Here is a 14,886-nt window from a genome sequence, read left to right on the forward strand (position 1 = left end):
AGCGAAGGCCCTCGAATGGGCGACGCTGCCTTTGCGGCCTACCTGACGTCGACCTACAACCTGCCCGCCATCAAGGAGCCCAAGACCTATTCCCTCGACCGTCCGTTGAATGAGTACTTCATCTCCAGCTCTCACAACACCTACCTGATGGGTCGGCAGGTCGCCGGTCTCTCGAGCGTCGAGGGCTACATCTCTGCGCTCGTCCGCGGCTGCCGTTGTGTGGAGGTCGACTGCTGGGATGGACCGGATGGCAACCCCACGGTAAACCATGGCCGCACGCTCACCACTTCGATCAGCTTCCAGGAGACCATGACCACGATCAACAAGTACGCCTTTATTGCGACCAAGTACCCTCTCTGGATCTCCCTCGAGGTTCACTGCAACCCGGCGCAACAGGCTGAGATGGCTCGCATCATCAAGGAGACCTTTGGCGCTCGTCTCGTCACCGCACCCCTGGATCCATCCTCGGACAAGTTCCCGTCGCCCGAGCAGCTCAAGGAGCGAGTGCTCATCAAGGTCAAGCGCCCGCAGCCACCCCCGGAGCCCACCAAGCCGGCCGAGTCGACCGGTCGCCGACGCGGCAACAGCCTGAGTTCGCCGTACCCGAAGCCGGTTCAGCTGGATAACAGCATCGTCCCCTCGCAGTCGCTACCTCAGAGCCCCATCCTGAGTCCGAGCCACTCGTCCCGCCGCCTCGTCAGCAAGAGCCGTGTCAACACCATCACCGAGGGCGAGGTCCAGGACGCCCTGAGCAGCAGCACGAGCGACAACGACAGTGCCGGCGAGCGCATGCCCCCTAGACGGTCATCGAACAAGACGGTCAAGGTGCTGGGAGATTTGGGTGTGTACTGCGCCGGCCTCAAGTTTGGTGGGTTCGACGCCACTGAGGCCAAGGCGTACAACCACATCTTTTCCTTCATGGAGTCGAGCTTCCACAAGAACAGCAGGTCCAAGGAGGAGAAGAGAGCCATCCAGCTCCACAACATGCGGTACCTCATGCGCGTCTACCCCGACCGCACGCGAATCACGTCCAACAACTTCAACCCGATCGGCTACTGGCGCAAGGGCGTGCAGATGGCCGCACTCAACTGGCAGACGTTCGATCTCGGCATGCAACTTAACCAGGCCATGTACGAGAGCGGCACCGACCGATCCGGCTACGTCTTGAAGCCAAAGGAGCTGCGCGAGATCAAGGTGATGCCCCCCGGATGGGAAGGCCATCACCGGGAGCGCCAGGAGGTCACCTTCTCCATTGATGTCATCTCGGCGCAGCAGCTTATGCGCCCCAACGGCATGCCCAACAACAAGACGGTCGACCCGTACGTCGAGGTGGAAGTGTTCCACTCCAGCGACAAGAGGGACAAGAAGGACACTGACGCCGAGGGCTCGCTTTCGGATACGCCCCTCATGTTCCGCACCAAGATCAAGGCGGGCAACGGCTTCAACCCCATCTTCAATGAGAAGTTCACCTTCAAGGTTACGACCAAGTTCCCCGAACTCATCTTTGTTCGCTGGTCGGTCAAACTCTCACACAACGGCGAGAGCTACAACGACCGTCAGCCCGTGGCGACGCACACTGCCAAGCTCAACGGCCTCAAGCGCGGCTACCGCACTCTCCCCCTGTTCGACCACAATGGCGAACAGTACCTCTTCTCGACCCTCTTCTGCCGCGTCAACATCGACTCCGTTCAGACCGTCTTGCTCAGCAACAACGACGACGTGGAATCTACGGGCACCAGCAAGTCCCGTGGCGTCGGACGCGTCTTTAACACGTTTGGCACTCGATCCAACAACATTAGCCCCAAATCCAGCATGGAAAAGGCGACCTAGACGGCTCCATCATCACATGGCCGTCCTCTCTGTACCATGCTGAGGCCTCACCACCTTCGCTTCTTGGCATAAATTTGTTTCCTTTTTTATTCCCCAAGTTCAAGTTTTGTATCAGTATCGACAGAGAATTAACGACATATGCCCAGGGGGGCTCGAGTACCCCCTGCGGCGAAACGACACGGCCGAACCAAAAGACAGAATTCCCAGCGCGCCCCATTTTTTGGATCTAATGTGCTATCAATACCCCCCCTTTGGCATTCGACTGCGGCGTACTATTGGCATGAAGGAGAACTTCCTGGTGTAGTCTACGACTATTTTTCTTTCGCTTCACCCGCTCTCCTTGAAGGATGCGAGGCTTTTTTCTAGGGATACCAACGGGACACCTTTTTTTTTTTTTTTCAATTATTTCATTTGTTCATGGGATTATTCATTGGGACGGCGAATAAGGGCATAACCGTCACCACCCCCGAGAGGCCTGATGCCCGGGGGTCGCGTCGACTTTTTGAAACGGGAAAGGACACACAGCATATACCACATGTCAGGAAGGGACAGGAATATTATAGAACTGGGATCAATCCGACATGATGAAAGCAAGAGTCGAGAAAAGACCATAGGAAAAAAAGTTTCTTTTTTGTTTCTCACGATTTTGAAAGAGGACCCACAGTACACGACGGCGGATGATTGTTATCTCACCTTTTCTAGCATTGAATCACTCGGGGCCAGTTTGTGAGAGGTGTTTGTTGATTAACGGGGAGGAATTTGCTGATTATCTCGGGGTACGAGGACAAGCGGAGGACCAGGACGGTCCCGCAAAGCCCGGCCGGGTTAGCATGGATTGGAGGGGAATCTTGTTTAAGCATTGACATGAAGCATAATCATCTGGAATGGATGGACCGGGCGGGGGCATATGTTATTTGCATGGGCGGATGAACGAACGGAAGGGGGCTGGAATGGGGGAAAGGCAGACTGGTATCTCTTTGGGTTCCCACCGCTGAAATGGATGGGAAGAGACAGAGCTCGTGGAGAGGCGCGTACCAATGTCAATCGGATTGCCCTAATGATCATACTGCTGTCCCATGTAGCTGTCTGTGTGTGTGTGTCTATCTAGACTCTGGCTTGGTGACGTGAACCAAGAACCTTGTGCCAAGACCGTTTGCTGTGTCTGATGTTGGGGAATGTCATAAGGGTCGATGTGGGATCTATTCTGCCTTTTCTGCCTTTTCCGCCCTTTTCCGTGTCTTTTCTTTACAGGACACAGAGTTATGCCCGTAACGAGCTTGGCTATATAACCTTGTTCGAAAAGGTTTGGCAGATGTTTGGGGGAGGTCTAAACTGAATAGGGGCAGCGAAGGGGTTGAGGAGACGTCGCAGAGTTGCCCGTGACAGGAGTGAGAGGGCTCTCTACTGTTTTGCGAATACGTATACGCGGGGGGGGGTTCGAAATTGACAAAATGTCTCCAGAGAGGGGGCCACACCAGAAGACGAAAAGCATCGATATCAGGTTAAGGTAAGTAAGTACGTTGCAGCTGAAGGTTGAACTGGGTTAGTTTGGCCGGGGACTTTGGAGGAAGAGTGAAGTGGGGGCAGCTGAACATCGAGACATGGCATGACTTGATGTTTTTTTTTTCTGCGTGCGTATTGGTGAACATTAGACTTTTTGGAGTCTTTCACTAATTTTTGCTCTACTTGTCTCTCTATCTGTACTGTACTGTACTTGAGTTTCCTCGACTTTGCACAAGAGGAGAATATTGGGGGGGGGGGGGGATGGCATGCGAACGGGGGCCCGGATGGAGTGGTGGGGATTTCTGCGGCCGGGCCGGATGGCAGGCAGAGCGTGCGTGTGTGTGTACACTACCTTACACCGCGGTAGGTATGTGTCCCGTGCTCAAGCTCTCTCCAGACTCTTTGTTCCTCCCGATGGGTTTAAGTTGAGTGTATGGGTGGGTGGTTCGATGATTTGTTGCGGCTTTTCCTTCCCATCCCCCCCCCCTCCCCGGGGTGGGTTGGGTGTGGGTATCACGGTGTGTAACCATGCAATTGCATACCTACTGCGTAATGTGTGTGTGGTCTGGCTGATCCGGGGTGCAGGAAGAGGAGGGGGGAATGGGCAGGGCAGGGCAGGGAGGGGAGAGAGAAATGTGGTGGGAAATTTTGTCCTTGGGTTTTGGGATGGTGTAACATGTGCAATCTCCGTGCTGGAGATTTTCTCATGTTGCTCCTTTTTTTGTTCTTGTTTGCTATTTGGTATATTTGGGTAGGGGCGTGTGGTAGATGTCGCACGCCAAAATTCCTACAAACTAGAGACTTGTCTCATATACAGAGATGTAGTGTGTTTTTCTCCATTTTGATTTTCAAGGGGGATTCACTGGCTAGGGACATGGGTTGACCAAGGATCCGGGAGGATGGAAGGACGCAGGGATTCAGAGACAGAGAGCTCTCCGGGCCGTGGTGTGGACCTTGGAAAGAGGGAAATCACAGCAACCCGACCGACAAGAGAAGAGCGAGAGTAGCGGCATTGTCGGCAGAGAATAGACGACTTGGCCAAAGAGGTGGTGGGCTCTGCACTCTACCTAGAGGAAAGGATGAGGGGGCATTGGCCAATGATGGGATGCCAATCGTTGGCAATCCAGTTGTTATCCGATTTTGCCGTGTCTTCCGGAGCTGCATCCGGAGGGGGCTCCGTGGGATGGCAGACAAAAGGCGAGGCAGGCAGGATTCCCTTTGGCTTGGCTTTTTGCTGCTCGCACATGCTTCGCAAAGGCTAAAGGGAGGGTAGGAAGAGGAAGGTACGTGATCAAACAGGTCACTGTCAGAGTTGTGGCTGGATGAAATAAAGACCAGACGGAGGAATGGATGGTTTTGGGACTTTTGGTGCGTGCGGAGAGTGAGGAAGGGGCATGTGGGAGCCGTCGAGGTGGATGGATGAAGCAAATACTGCGTAGATGCGGAGAAGGTCCTGCTGGTTGGGATGTATGTGCGATGGCACGTTCCAGCGCATCAGATGCGAGGTATCGCGATGTAGTTTCACAACCACAGCTGCTGCTTGCTCGGAGAGAAATGTCCTTTACGCGTAAGGTGAATTCACTACGACGTTGGACGCGAAGGAGAATGCGACGATGCGGGGATGAAGAAGGGGCTTTGATTTGGCTGGGCGAATGTCGCAACCGAGGAGACCTACCTCCTCCCCGGGTGGAAAATGGAAGAAAAGAAGACGCGTATTTGAGGATTGACAGGGTAGGGATGTTGACGGGCAGCGGAGATCAGCGCAGCAAGGCAGAATATGAAATTCTGTTCGAGGGGTTGCGTTGCGGTGCGTTGGCCCCTTCCCTTCCCCCCTCTCGATCAGTAGCTGTATGTACTGATCACGGTTGTCTAGCTGCACGGCGCGAGCAGCCAAGAAAGTATATGCATGGAACTCGAATAGAGTATGCAACCCGTCACCGTGGCTTTCCTCTTGGCTTTCTTTCCATGACCTTGGGGACTAGAGGGGGGAGGGAAAGAAAAGTGAATTCAAAATAAGTTTGAGGCCAAAGGGGGGGAAGAACTGCTCCGGAAAGGTTGCGTACACAGTACTTACGTAGTAGGGCCTCGATGGTCGTCAAACAGGGTTTTGCAAGGAGAAAGTCAATTTCCTTCCTTGCTGCAGAAAAATTTCTCTGCCTTCTTTTCTTTTCCATCGGAGTATTTTTCTTGCCTGTCGTGCTAGGCTTGTATCTTGCAGGAAAGGAGGCGACGGGGGGCCGCAATGATCTCTACTGTTCTAGATCGTGATCGACGGAAAAGAAAGGAACAAGACAGAGAGAGATGAATTGAGGAAAATGCGACGTTGGCAGTTTGGCATGGGGGTCGGGCGAATTCCAAGGTTTTTTGGCCCAGAATGCTACGCTACAGAAGACCAGGCCAGGCCAGGCCAGGCCCCTCCTCGGCGATCACGATGGCCTCTTGCGCTTGGCCGGGGGGTTTCCAGGTCCCGGCTTTCGGGTTACGTTGAGAGAGTAACAAGAGTTGATGATTTACAGTTGCGTGACTGCCACGCTGATGGACCACCTACGAAATGTACAGCCACACCGCAATGGGCAAAGCCGGGCAAAAATGTAAAAAAAGAAAGTCATGGGACAAAAACAACACCACAGTAGAAAATTGAGAGATGGGAAACAGACAGAATTGGACAGAACAGAACAGACAGACCAAAAAATGAAATAAAAAATACCAGAAATTGGGGTAAGGTGGAGATTTGGGGTGGAAGGTGCCGAGACCGACAGGGTTCAGCGTCGCGCGTTGGAGAATGTGGAGACGGCCGAGCTGCAACCTGCAGTGTACAAGGGGGGCGTGCGTGTGGGGAACGGAACACAGAGACGGGGGGGGTGTGCAATTGACAGTGGTAGACGGGCGTGAGATCAAAACGATTGGTAGAGAGCAAAGACACGGCGAGTACAAGCCTGCTTCGGGTTGGATTAGGTGATTGGGATGGATGAATCAAATCGGGGAAATGACAACGCTTGATATTCAAAAGGCAATGTAGCACCTTAAAATTGGACAATACATCATCAACGCTAAATGTATGTTATTCTTCTTTCGCGTCGGAAAAGATTTTCCTTCTCGCCCCCCATCACCCGTCACCTACAGGCTACGACCCCCAAGCGGAGCCATCATCCCATATCATCTCGCTCCGGCTCTTGCGCCGTCCGCCCGGGCCCTCCGGCTCAACCGTCCGGTGTTATCCGTCCCCTCCTCCCTTAGCCGTGCACGGGGCTTGGGGTCTCCCGAATCGCCCGGATGGTCTCCCTCATCCGCGGGTTAGCGTCGAAGCTAGCCTCAATGAGGTCCACGACCTCGTCCGCCGAAAAGTACAGGCTGAGCTCGCTGTCGCACCAGAGGTACTTGACCTCATTGAGGTTGGACTGGAGCACCTCGCTCAGGTACTTGAGACGGAGCCACGTGGCCGCGTACTGAGCCGTTGTTGGTATTTCGTCTGCTGCCGCTGCCCCCGTCGCGCCCGTTGTCCGCGACGGCAGAAAGAGGTCGTCGAGCTCCGTGACTTTTGCAATGAGCTTCGCGATCCCGTAAGCGTCGTCCTGGCCGATGGACGACGCGTCCATGACATCCCCGATAATCTTGGACGACAGCCCATCCAGGAGTGACCCCACCGCCTGGTACCACACCGAGCGTGCCAGAATCGATTCCCATGTCACCGCCATGGATCTGACCCGCGCTAGTGCCGAGTCCACGCAACTATCCAGTTCATCCTGCTGCATGAGACTTTGATCGCCTGTGCGTCTTGCGTTAGCCCAAAAGTCATACCGACTGCCGGCAGTCTGCAGCAAGTGCTTTCAGCCCAGGCTAGAACACAACCTACCTCCTAGCAGATCTCTCAGCACCGTTTTCTGCAATCCAAGTTCGTTAGTGTATGCGCGTGTCGCAAAGTTCTGCAGGCTCTTGATGTCGTTGTCTATGCGCAGCATGTTCTGGGCGCGGGTGGTGAGGTCCTCGCGTGACTTCCACTTTGATGCCAAATCAGCCAGCTTCTCGGACAAATACATGGCATCGTTGTAGAGGAACCTGATATTGGTCAGCTTCGAAAGGATCTTCCCGCAGGCACCAGCGACTTACATGTTCCCGCCAATGTCGAGCGAGTAGTAGTGCGGCGACACTGCTCGAAACATGGCTAATGCGAACGTCGGCAAGCTGAAGAGACCCGGGGCGGCGGCTGCCACTGGACTGCTTTCGTACCTGCGAGTGTTAGAAGGATCACCGAGTTGACAAGGACTCGCAACATACTCGGGCTGTGTCAGAGCCGCGCCGTCTTCTAAAAGGGCCAGGATAAGCTCCAGCACCGGCTCCGGCATGGAGGAGATGTGGTACGTCTCCTTGAGAACCATCTCCCTGCTCTCGTCTGGCTCAGCAGATACCGTCTTTTGCCTTTTCGTATGCGCCTTTGGTGCTTGGGGCTTTGGTTCTGGCTCCGTTTGCTCTGTCGCATCATCATCCCCCCAACCCCACGCGTCGGCTGCGTCGTCCTCATCGTCTGCCGTCTTTTCCTCGGCCTGCGCGGTCTCCTCTTGTGTGCTCTCTGTAGTTTGCTCCTCATCATTCCATCCCCAGGCATCGGCACCGTCATCTTCCTCCTGTGTGTCGTCCTTGGCTTCAGATGGCTCTTCGTCGTCGTCGACTCCCCATTCCGCACCCCAATCATCCTCTGCAACGGTGCCAGCTACACCGTTCGCCGTCAACTCCTTGCCTTCGGAACGAGACACCATCTGCTTTTCCACTTTTTCGACTTGCTTTGTGGCGCCGAGACCTACGCAACGTCAGCACTGTTTCAAGCGGGCATACACTGGGTGACAGACCGTTTGACATTTGCACCCTGACCGAATCAAGGGCTGTTTCTCTGCACTTTGCGAGCCATATTGACGGCGCACTGCCAACCCATTCCTTGAGCTCCGTAAACCCAGTGAATCCGTTGTCTTCAAGGACCTCGCAAAAGCGCCGTGCAGATTCGATGACAGCCTGGAACCTCCCAAGATCCTTGAGATTTGAGGGCACTTCTGAGTCGAGCCAAACTGAAATGAGCCTCGGGACCAGGTCGCTCATCATGATGGGGCTGAAGAACATGAGGAGATCCGGTGTCAGTCGCTTGGCCAGGAACTCAACCACCTTTTGGAGATCCGTAAATAGCTCGTCGATTGATCTTCCGGCTCGGCCATTCAGTTCAACAACGTTCTGCCGGGGTTAGCACCTAGGCCGTCACATAATCTCTAGGACATACCTCAGTCTCGCGAATGGATGGCAGCGATGAAGCTTGCGTGTCCATGCGCGGAAACACAATGGCCTTGTCAACATCGTGCCACAGCTTGGACATGCGATCTTCAACCTCTTTGTAGGCCTGAAGACCAATGATGGCTTCCGACAGCGTCATTTGCTCGTCTGGATTCTGTTAGCTTCTGGTGGGTTCAGCCAGACGGGTGCCAACTACCATCCAACTTTTTGTAAATAGCCAGGGAGCCTGCTTCGAGATCTGTGTGAACGAGCGATGCCCAGACATGGTCGAAGACGTCGTGAACGTGTGACTTGAGTTCGAAAGCCCTCACATCGAGGAGCCTCATGATCCGGCATGCCTTCTTGTTGACTGGGACAGCATCGAGCTCCGTCCAAGATTCTGCACAGCGTTAGCCCCTCGCCCTGACGCCGATGCAATCTTTCGGTCCTTACTTTCCAGCCACCGCAGCGAATCGATGATGCGCCGCTCGTTCATCGCCTGCTCGACCTCCCCCAAGAGCTCGTTGACATGCTGGATACCCCTGAGGGCGTCGTGCAGCTGGTTCGTGTATAGCACCTCCTTCTCGAGAAACTGAATGTGGTCCTCCGCATCTTGTATAGCCTTCCCCGAAACCTGCGGCGCTTCCGATTGTCGGACGATATCGTCGGCCAGCCTCTTGGATCGCAAGATGTCTTCCTGTAGTGTCTTCGCGTTGTGCACCCACGAGCTGACGTCGCCCTTGGTCTCTTCGTTTATCGTGTGGATTTCAGACTGCGCATGCATCAGTAAGAGGCTGGCATCGCTCGCTGTGGGCCTCGCATTACCTCCAAATCACCCTTGGCTCGTTCCAGCGCATCAATCGCAGGCGACAGATCGGAAGAGGACAGCGACAGCGATGATACCTGCTCGTCGGGGAAGCGCCCCTCAAGCGCAAAGGCAACCACAGCCTCTCCGAGCTGCGCCGAGGCATTCTGATCTGTTTCGACGGCCATCTTGTCGTTCCGTTGCCGTGCGCGGGACACACGCGTGGCTTCTCGAAGCTCTCGATATCGCGGGGCCGCTTCGGTCGGGGGGTGGCGCCAGGAGTCAGGGCGGATCGCAGGCAGGAAATGGGATGCGGTAGATCTGAGTTTTGGAGTGGTTCGTCTTGAGTTCAGGACGTCGTGATTCTGCAATTATGTAGCCAAGAAACGGGCGACAGGAGGACTTTGCCTCGTCTTCGAAGCGATGCCGCATAAAACCGGGCGATGAGCTACGGGCAATTATGACACTGGATTGCATAGCTGTCCCGAAAGCACCCACGTCACAATTCAATGTCCCCCCGATACGTACCTCGCGTCTGATCCGACCTTGTGCCGAGCGGTTGGCGCTTGGTCCAACGTGCTCTCCCGCGGCAAGGGGCCAATCGGGAGTCACCACCCCGCCGATGACTTTGCGAAAATCAAAAAAAATAAAGATAAACTCCACTGGTCCCTTGCCCTGGACTTTGGAGGGGCAGATGGACTGGTGCGCTCATTGTACGGCCAGCGACATCTCTCACGTTCTCGTGCCTCGCGACGAAGCGACAAACCCGGTAACTCGCACAGCGCAGCGCCAACGGGACTCCAAAGCAGCCATATATACCTATCCCTGAGGACCGCCTGTAAGCCTCCGCATCAGCTCGTTCTCCAGTGCTGTCGATACCCCTCCATCCTTGAGTCAGCACCTCTCGTGGCGGCGTTTAGGTAACCGCTACATCGGTCCCTATCACGGGCTGGCCAATACGCTTCGGGAAGCCTCATTGGTCTTCTTCATCTCTGTCCATCAGGCTGGCAAAGCCGGTTTCTGTACGGTAAGCTGCTGCGCCTTTTTCTTCCGTCCATCCTACTCGTTCTTTCTTATCAAGCCTTTTTGGCTGAAGTGGTTTTCCCCGATTGGCCCCTTGTCATTCTGCTTCTCTTCTTCGCCTGTCAACTGGTTATATGCCATGGCGCATTGCGCTGCACCATTCCGAGGCTGCAAGCTTCACACGACTGTCTGAGGGCATCCTTCCCGTGTCTGACACGTCGACATGTTGAAGGTTGGAGCCAGTCAAGTGGCGCTTGCCGTGGCCGTTGCGCTTCTGGCGGCTTGTCTTGTTCCCCATCATGGACACATCTTATCCAACAGAGCTGGGTATGTCTTCTCGGACCGGGTGTCCTGGTGTTCACGGACGTATGGCCGTTTGTCATACGAACTACTGCATCTATCCGCTGTCTGGTTATCTTCCCCTCCTGTTTTCAACAGCTATTTTCTGTTTTCCGGTGTAGAACTTCATCAGGAGACTCGTATTACCATGTCTGAGCTGCGTTTGTTGTCTCTTTATCCAAGGGCCATGAAACTATTTGCTCATGACTCTTCAAGCCCTGTGTCCCTGCTCATGCCTTTAAAAGAACCTCCCACAACTACACAGGACACCAAGTTGATCATCTCGTCAGATCATTCCAAAGCTTGTTCAAAGCAAAGTCACACACCATGTCGCCTGAGGAGCAACCCAAGCCGCAGCCGCGGTTCCGCAAGGTCCAGAGCTTCAAGACGGACTACGCCCCTTGCCAAATCAGCCAGTATGTCTCGGAGAGGAGCGGCATGCAGGTGATTGTAGCCGATCGCAAGGGCCCCAAGACCAATGGCTACTTCACTCTCGCAACCGAGATCTTTGACGACTCGGGTGCCCCTCACACTCTCGAGCATCTGGTATTCATGGGCTCAAAGAACTATCGCTACAAGGGACTCCTCGACAAGTTGGCGTCCCGAGCCTACTCTGGGACGAATGCCTGGACTGCGACGGATCACACCGCGTACACGCTCGAGAGCGCTGGCTGGGAAGGCTTTTCTCAGATCCTGCCAGTGTACCTCGAGCACGTCATCGTGCCCGTCATCACGGACGAGGCGTGCATCACCGAGGTGCACCACATTGACGGCGAGGGCAACGATGCGGGTGTTGTCTACTCAGAGATGCAGGCCGTCCAGTTCAAGAGCGCCGAAATCATGGACCTTCGCGCGCGCCGGCTGCTGTACCCGGAGAACGTGGGCTTCCGCTACGAGACCGGAGGCATGACGGAGGCTCTCCGGGTTCTGACCCCGGATCGCATCCGCCAGTTCCACCGTGACATGTACCAGCCCCGCAACCTCGCCGTGGTCATCATTGGCGAAGCAGACCACAACGAGCTGCTGCAGATCCTGGACGAGTTCGAGGAGAGCATCAAGGACGACCTTCCGCCGCTGGATTCCCCTTTCAAAAGGTAATTCGACTCCACACACCCAATGACCCATGCTGACGTGAGTTTTCAGACCCTGGATCGACTCAGCACAGCCCCCGGCGCTCAAGGAGACCATCATCACGACAGCCGAGTTCCCTGAAGAGGACGAATCCGTCGGCGAGATTACTGTGGCTTTCTACGGCCCCAACTGTACCAACACCATCGAGACGTCTGCACTCAACGTCTTGCTGACCTATCTTTGCGGTTCCTCTGTGTCGATTCTCGAGAATGTCATTGTCGAAAAGGAGGAGCTTGCAAGCTCCGTATCCTACTGGTGGGATGCCAGGCCCAACTCCGTCATCTGGTTCCAGCCGACTGGCGTCGAGACGGACAAGCTCGAATTTGTCGAGAAGAGGCTCGTGGACCTGCTCAAGGAAGTTGCATCGAAGCCTTTGGACATGACATACCTGACCTCATGCATCCACCGCGAACGCCTTCAGGTTAAGTTCCAGGCCGAGGAGTCTGAAGGCTTCTACTCCAACAACATCATCACGGACTACCTCTTTGGCAAGCGTGATGGTTCGACGCTCAAGGACTTGCAGTCCTTGTCCGAGTACGAAGAGCTCGAGAAGTGGACCGACGCCCAATGGAGGGACTTTTTGCGCAAGTGGTTATCCGATGCTCCCCACGTCTCCATCCTCGGCAAGCCGTCGCACGAGCTCGCGAAGAAGCAAAAGGCCGAAGAGGAAGCGAGACTGGCAAAGAGAAAGGAGGAGCTTGGCGCTGAGGGTCTGGCTGACCTCAAGAAGCGCCTCGAGGCTGCCAAGGCCAAGAACGATGAACCCATTCCGGCCTCCGTGATCGACCAGTGGGCTGTCCCCGGCACCGAGTCGATTCACTTCATCGAGTCTGACACGGCGAGGTCTGGAAAGGCCAAGAGCCTCGGCCTCGTCGACAACGCGGCACAAAAGGTCATTGACGGCGCCAAGAAAGGGCAAGACCCGCTCTTCATCCAGTTCGAGAGCGTGCCGACCAACTTTGTGCACCTGACGGTCTATCTCGGTACCTCGCAGGTACCGATCGAGCTGAAGCCGCTGCTGCCCATCTTCAACGACAACTTCTTCAACACTCCCATCATGCGCGATGGAGAGAAGGTTGGCTTCGAACAGGTTGTCATGGAGCTAGAGCAGGACACCATTAGCTATGGACTGCGCTCTACACGAGACTACGGCGACCCCGACGGCGTCATGATCCAATTCCAGATCGAGCCTGCAAAGTACTCCACCGTCATCAACTGGATCCGCACCATGATGTTTGACAGCGTCTTCGATATCCAGCGCCTCAAGGCGGGCGTCCAGAAGCACTTGGCCGACATCCCCGAGTTGAAGCGTGATGGCAGATCCATGGCCTCCGAAATCGACATGTCGATCCACATGAAGAAGGAGTCCTACTCGGTCGCCAAGCGCGCACTCGTCAGAGCCATCTACCTGCGCCGCCTCAAGAAGCTCATCGCCTCCGACCCGGAAAAGGTCCTCTCCTGGTTTGAGCAGCTGCGCAAGTCCCTCTTCACCTCAAACAACGTGCGCATCCTCGTCACCGCCGACGTCGTCCGCCTGCCCGAGCCCGTGGCCGCTTGGGACATCCTCAGCAACCAACTCGAGGGCTCCGACGAGCTGCTCCCCATCATCAAGCCGCACACCCTGCTCACAAAGGAGGGCCAGAACCCGGGCACTGTCGGCGCCACCATCGTGCCCATGACCACGGCCGAGAGCTCCTACGGCGTCAGCACGGCCAAGGGCATCACCTCCTTCGACGACCCCCGCCTCCCGGCCATCATGGTGGCCATCGGCTACCTCGAAACCACCGAGGGCCCCCTCTGGAACTCGGTGCGCGGCCAGGGGCTGGCGTACGGCTCGTATTTCGGCCGCGAGCTCGACACGGGCGTGATTCAGTACAAGGTGTACCGCTCGCCGGACGCCAGCAAGGCCTTTTCCGTGTCACGCGAGACGATCCGCAAGATCGCCGAGGGCGAGGTCGAGATCGACCGCCACCTCAAGGAGGGCGCCATCAGCCAGGTCGTCGTGCAGTTTGCGGACGAGCAGTCGACCATGGCGTCGTCGGCGGCGCAGAACTTCATGCTCGGCGTCGTGCGCAGCCTGCCGCTGGACTGGCACAAGAAGGTCATGAGGGACGTCCGGGACGTGACGGACGAGCAGATCAAGACGGTGTTGAAGGAGCTCGTCATGCCTGTTTTCGAGCCGGGCAAGAGTAACGTCGTGATCACCTGTGCTCCGATCTTGCAAGAGGTACGTTTTGTGGTGCAAGATTACAACAAACGTTTACTGACAGGGGACTGCAGAACATTGAAAAGGCGTTCAAGGAGATGGGGTACAAGACGGATGTCCAGCAACTCGCCTACTTCCACGACGACTACGGCCTCAAGGGCGACGAGGACGAGGAGGAGCTTGAGGAGGACGAGGATGACGAGTTTGATGACGACGAAGAGGATGATAGCGAGGGCGAATACAGCGATGAAGAGTCGGATTAAGACGGCGGGAAAGAAAGACCATGGTAGAAGTAGACTGGCATTGATAGAGCTGGCAGCCACAGCACCTTGGTGCGTGGGCTGGGATATCAGAGACGTCTGCCCAAGACACATCTTGACGGATTCACTGGAAGAGTCTTCATCATCTTTGTGATTTTGGCGACAGCCGGGGCCCCCCTTGGCCAAGAATATCTCATCCGGAGGCTCGTCAACAGTCCCTCCCTGTGGAATCTTGCAGCACGTATTCGAACTCTGATGTTTCGTTTTACATGCTTTTCGTCAGAGTAGCACGATTCCGCAATCCCACTGAATGAAGAAATGCTCTAATTCGCGAAAAAAGTGCTACTAAAAACATCATTATCCGTTCTCTCAACAGAGGGAAGAGAGTGGAAAGCCCCAATCCCCTGCCAGGAAACAACCCCAAGCAAAACACCCAAAACACCAATCTTGAACGTGGAAAAGGAAACCATGAAAAATGTACATCTCAGAGTCCGACTTCCGAATTGAGTTCCCTTGTGAGATGAGAAAAAGAGAAA

At 55.3% G+C, this 14,886-nt stretch overlaps 5 protein-coding genes across 5 annotated transcripts; 3 read left to right on the forward strand and 2 right to left on the reverse strand.

Annotated features, from left to right (window-relative positions):
• BDZ83DRAFT_574286 (PLC-like phosphodiesterase) lies at positions 1 to 1,830 on the forward strand (the record flags this gene model as incomplete). The annotated part of the gene is made up of 1 exon (XM_060504701.1): positions 1 to 1,830. A coding segment is annotated over one exon (1,830 nt), but the record flags the coding sequence as incomplete, so codon positions are not given.
• A 1,778-nt stretch (positions 1,831 to 3,608) lies between these two features.
• On the reverse strand, positions 3,609 to 3,920 carry BDZ83DRAFT_615430 (uncharacterized protein). Its single transcript, XM_060507893.1, has one exon. The coding sequence runs from the start codon at positions 3,861 to 3,863 to the stop codon at positions 3,687 to 3,689; it is 177 nt and encodes a 58-aa protein (XP_060366592.1). The 5' UTR covers positions 3,864 to 3,920; the 3' UTR covers positions 3,609 to 3,686.
• A 658-nt stretch (positions 3,921 to 4,578) lies between these two features.
• BDZ83DRAFT_615433 (uncharacterized protein) lies at positions 4,579 to 5,450 on the forward strand. Its single transcript, XM_060507894.1, has 2 exons — positions 4,579 to 5,140; positions 5,207 to 5,450. Exons 1-2 carry the CDS (start codon positions 4,684 to 4,686, stop codon positions 5,347 to 5,349), a joined length of 600 nt encoding a protein of 199 aa, XP_060366593.1. The 5' UTR covers positions 4,579 to 4,683; the 3' UTR covers positions 5,350 to 5,450.
• Positions 5,451 to 6,257: 807 nt separating this feature from the next.
• On the reverse strand, positions 6,258 to 9,852 carry BDZ83DRAFT_615437 (uncharacterized protein). The gene is made up of 9 exons (XM_060507895.1): positions 9,412 to 9,852; positions 9,040 to 9,358; positions 8,804 to 8,986; positions 8,597 to 8,754; positions 8,178 to 8,550; positions 7,609 to 8,128; positions 7,441 to 7,560; positions 7,187 to 7,389; positions 6,258 to 7,099 (listed from the first exon to the last, which is right to left on the reverse strand). Exons 1-9 carry the CDS (start codon positions 9,577 to 9,579, stop codon positions 6,567 to 6,569), a joined length of 2,577 nt encoding a protein of 858 aa, XP_060366594.1. The 5' UTR covers positions 9,580 to 9,852; the 3' UTR covers positions 6,258 to 6,566.
• A 1,228-nt stretch (positions 9,853 to 11,080) lies between these two features.
• On the forward strand, positions 11,081 to 14,353 carry BDZ83DRAFT_574088 (peptidase M16 inactive domain-containing protein; the record flags this gene model as incomplete). The annotated part of the gene is made up of 3 exons (XM_060504681.1): positions 11,081 to 11,847; positions 11,897 to 14,111; positions 14,165 to 14,353. The coding sequence occupies 3 exons, from the start codon at positions 11,081 to 11,083 to the stop codon at positions 14,351 to 14,353; spliced, it is 3,171 nt and encodes a 1,056-aa protein (XP_060366595.1).
• Between the last annotated feature and the right edge of the window lie 533 nt (positions 14,354 to 14,886).

This window comes from Colletotrichum acutatum (genome assembly GCF_030867785.1).
Source record: "Colletotrichum acutatum strain CBS 112980 chromosome Unknown BDZ83scaffold_31, whole genome shotgun sequence".
Classification (NCBI taxonomy): domain Eukaryota; kingdom Fungi; phylum Ascomycota; class Sordariomycetes; order Glomerellales; family Glomerellaceae; genus Colletotrichum; species Colletotrichum acutatum.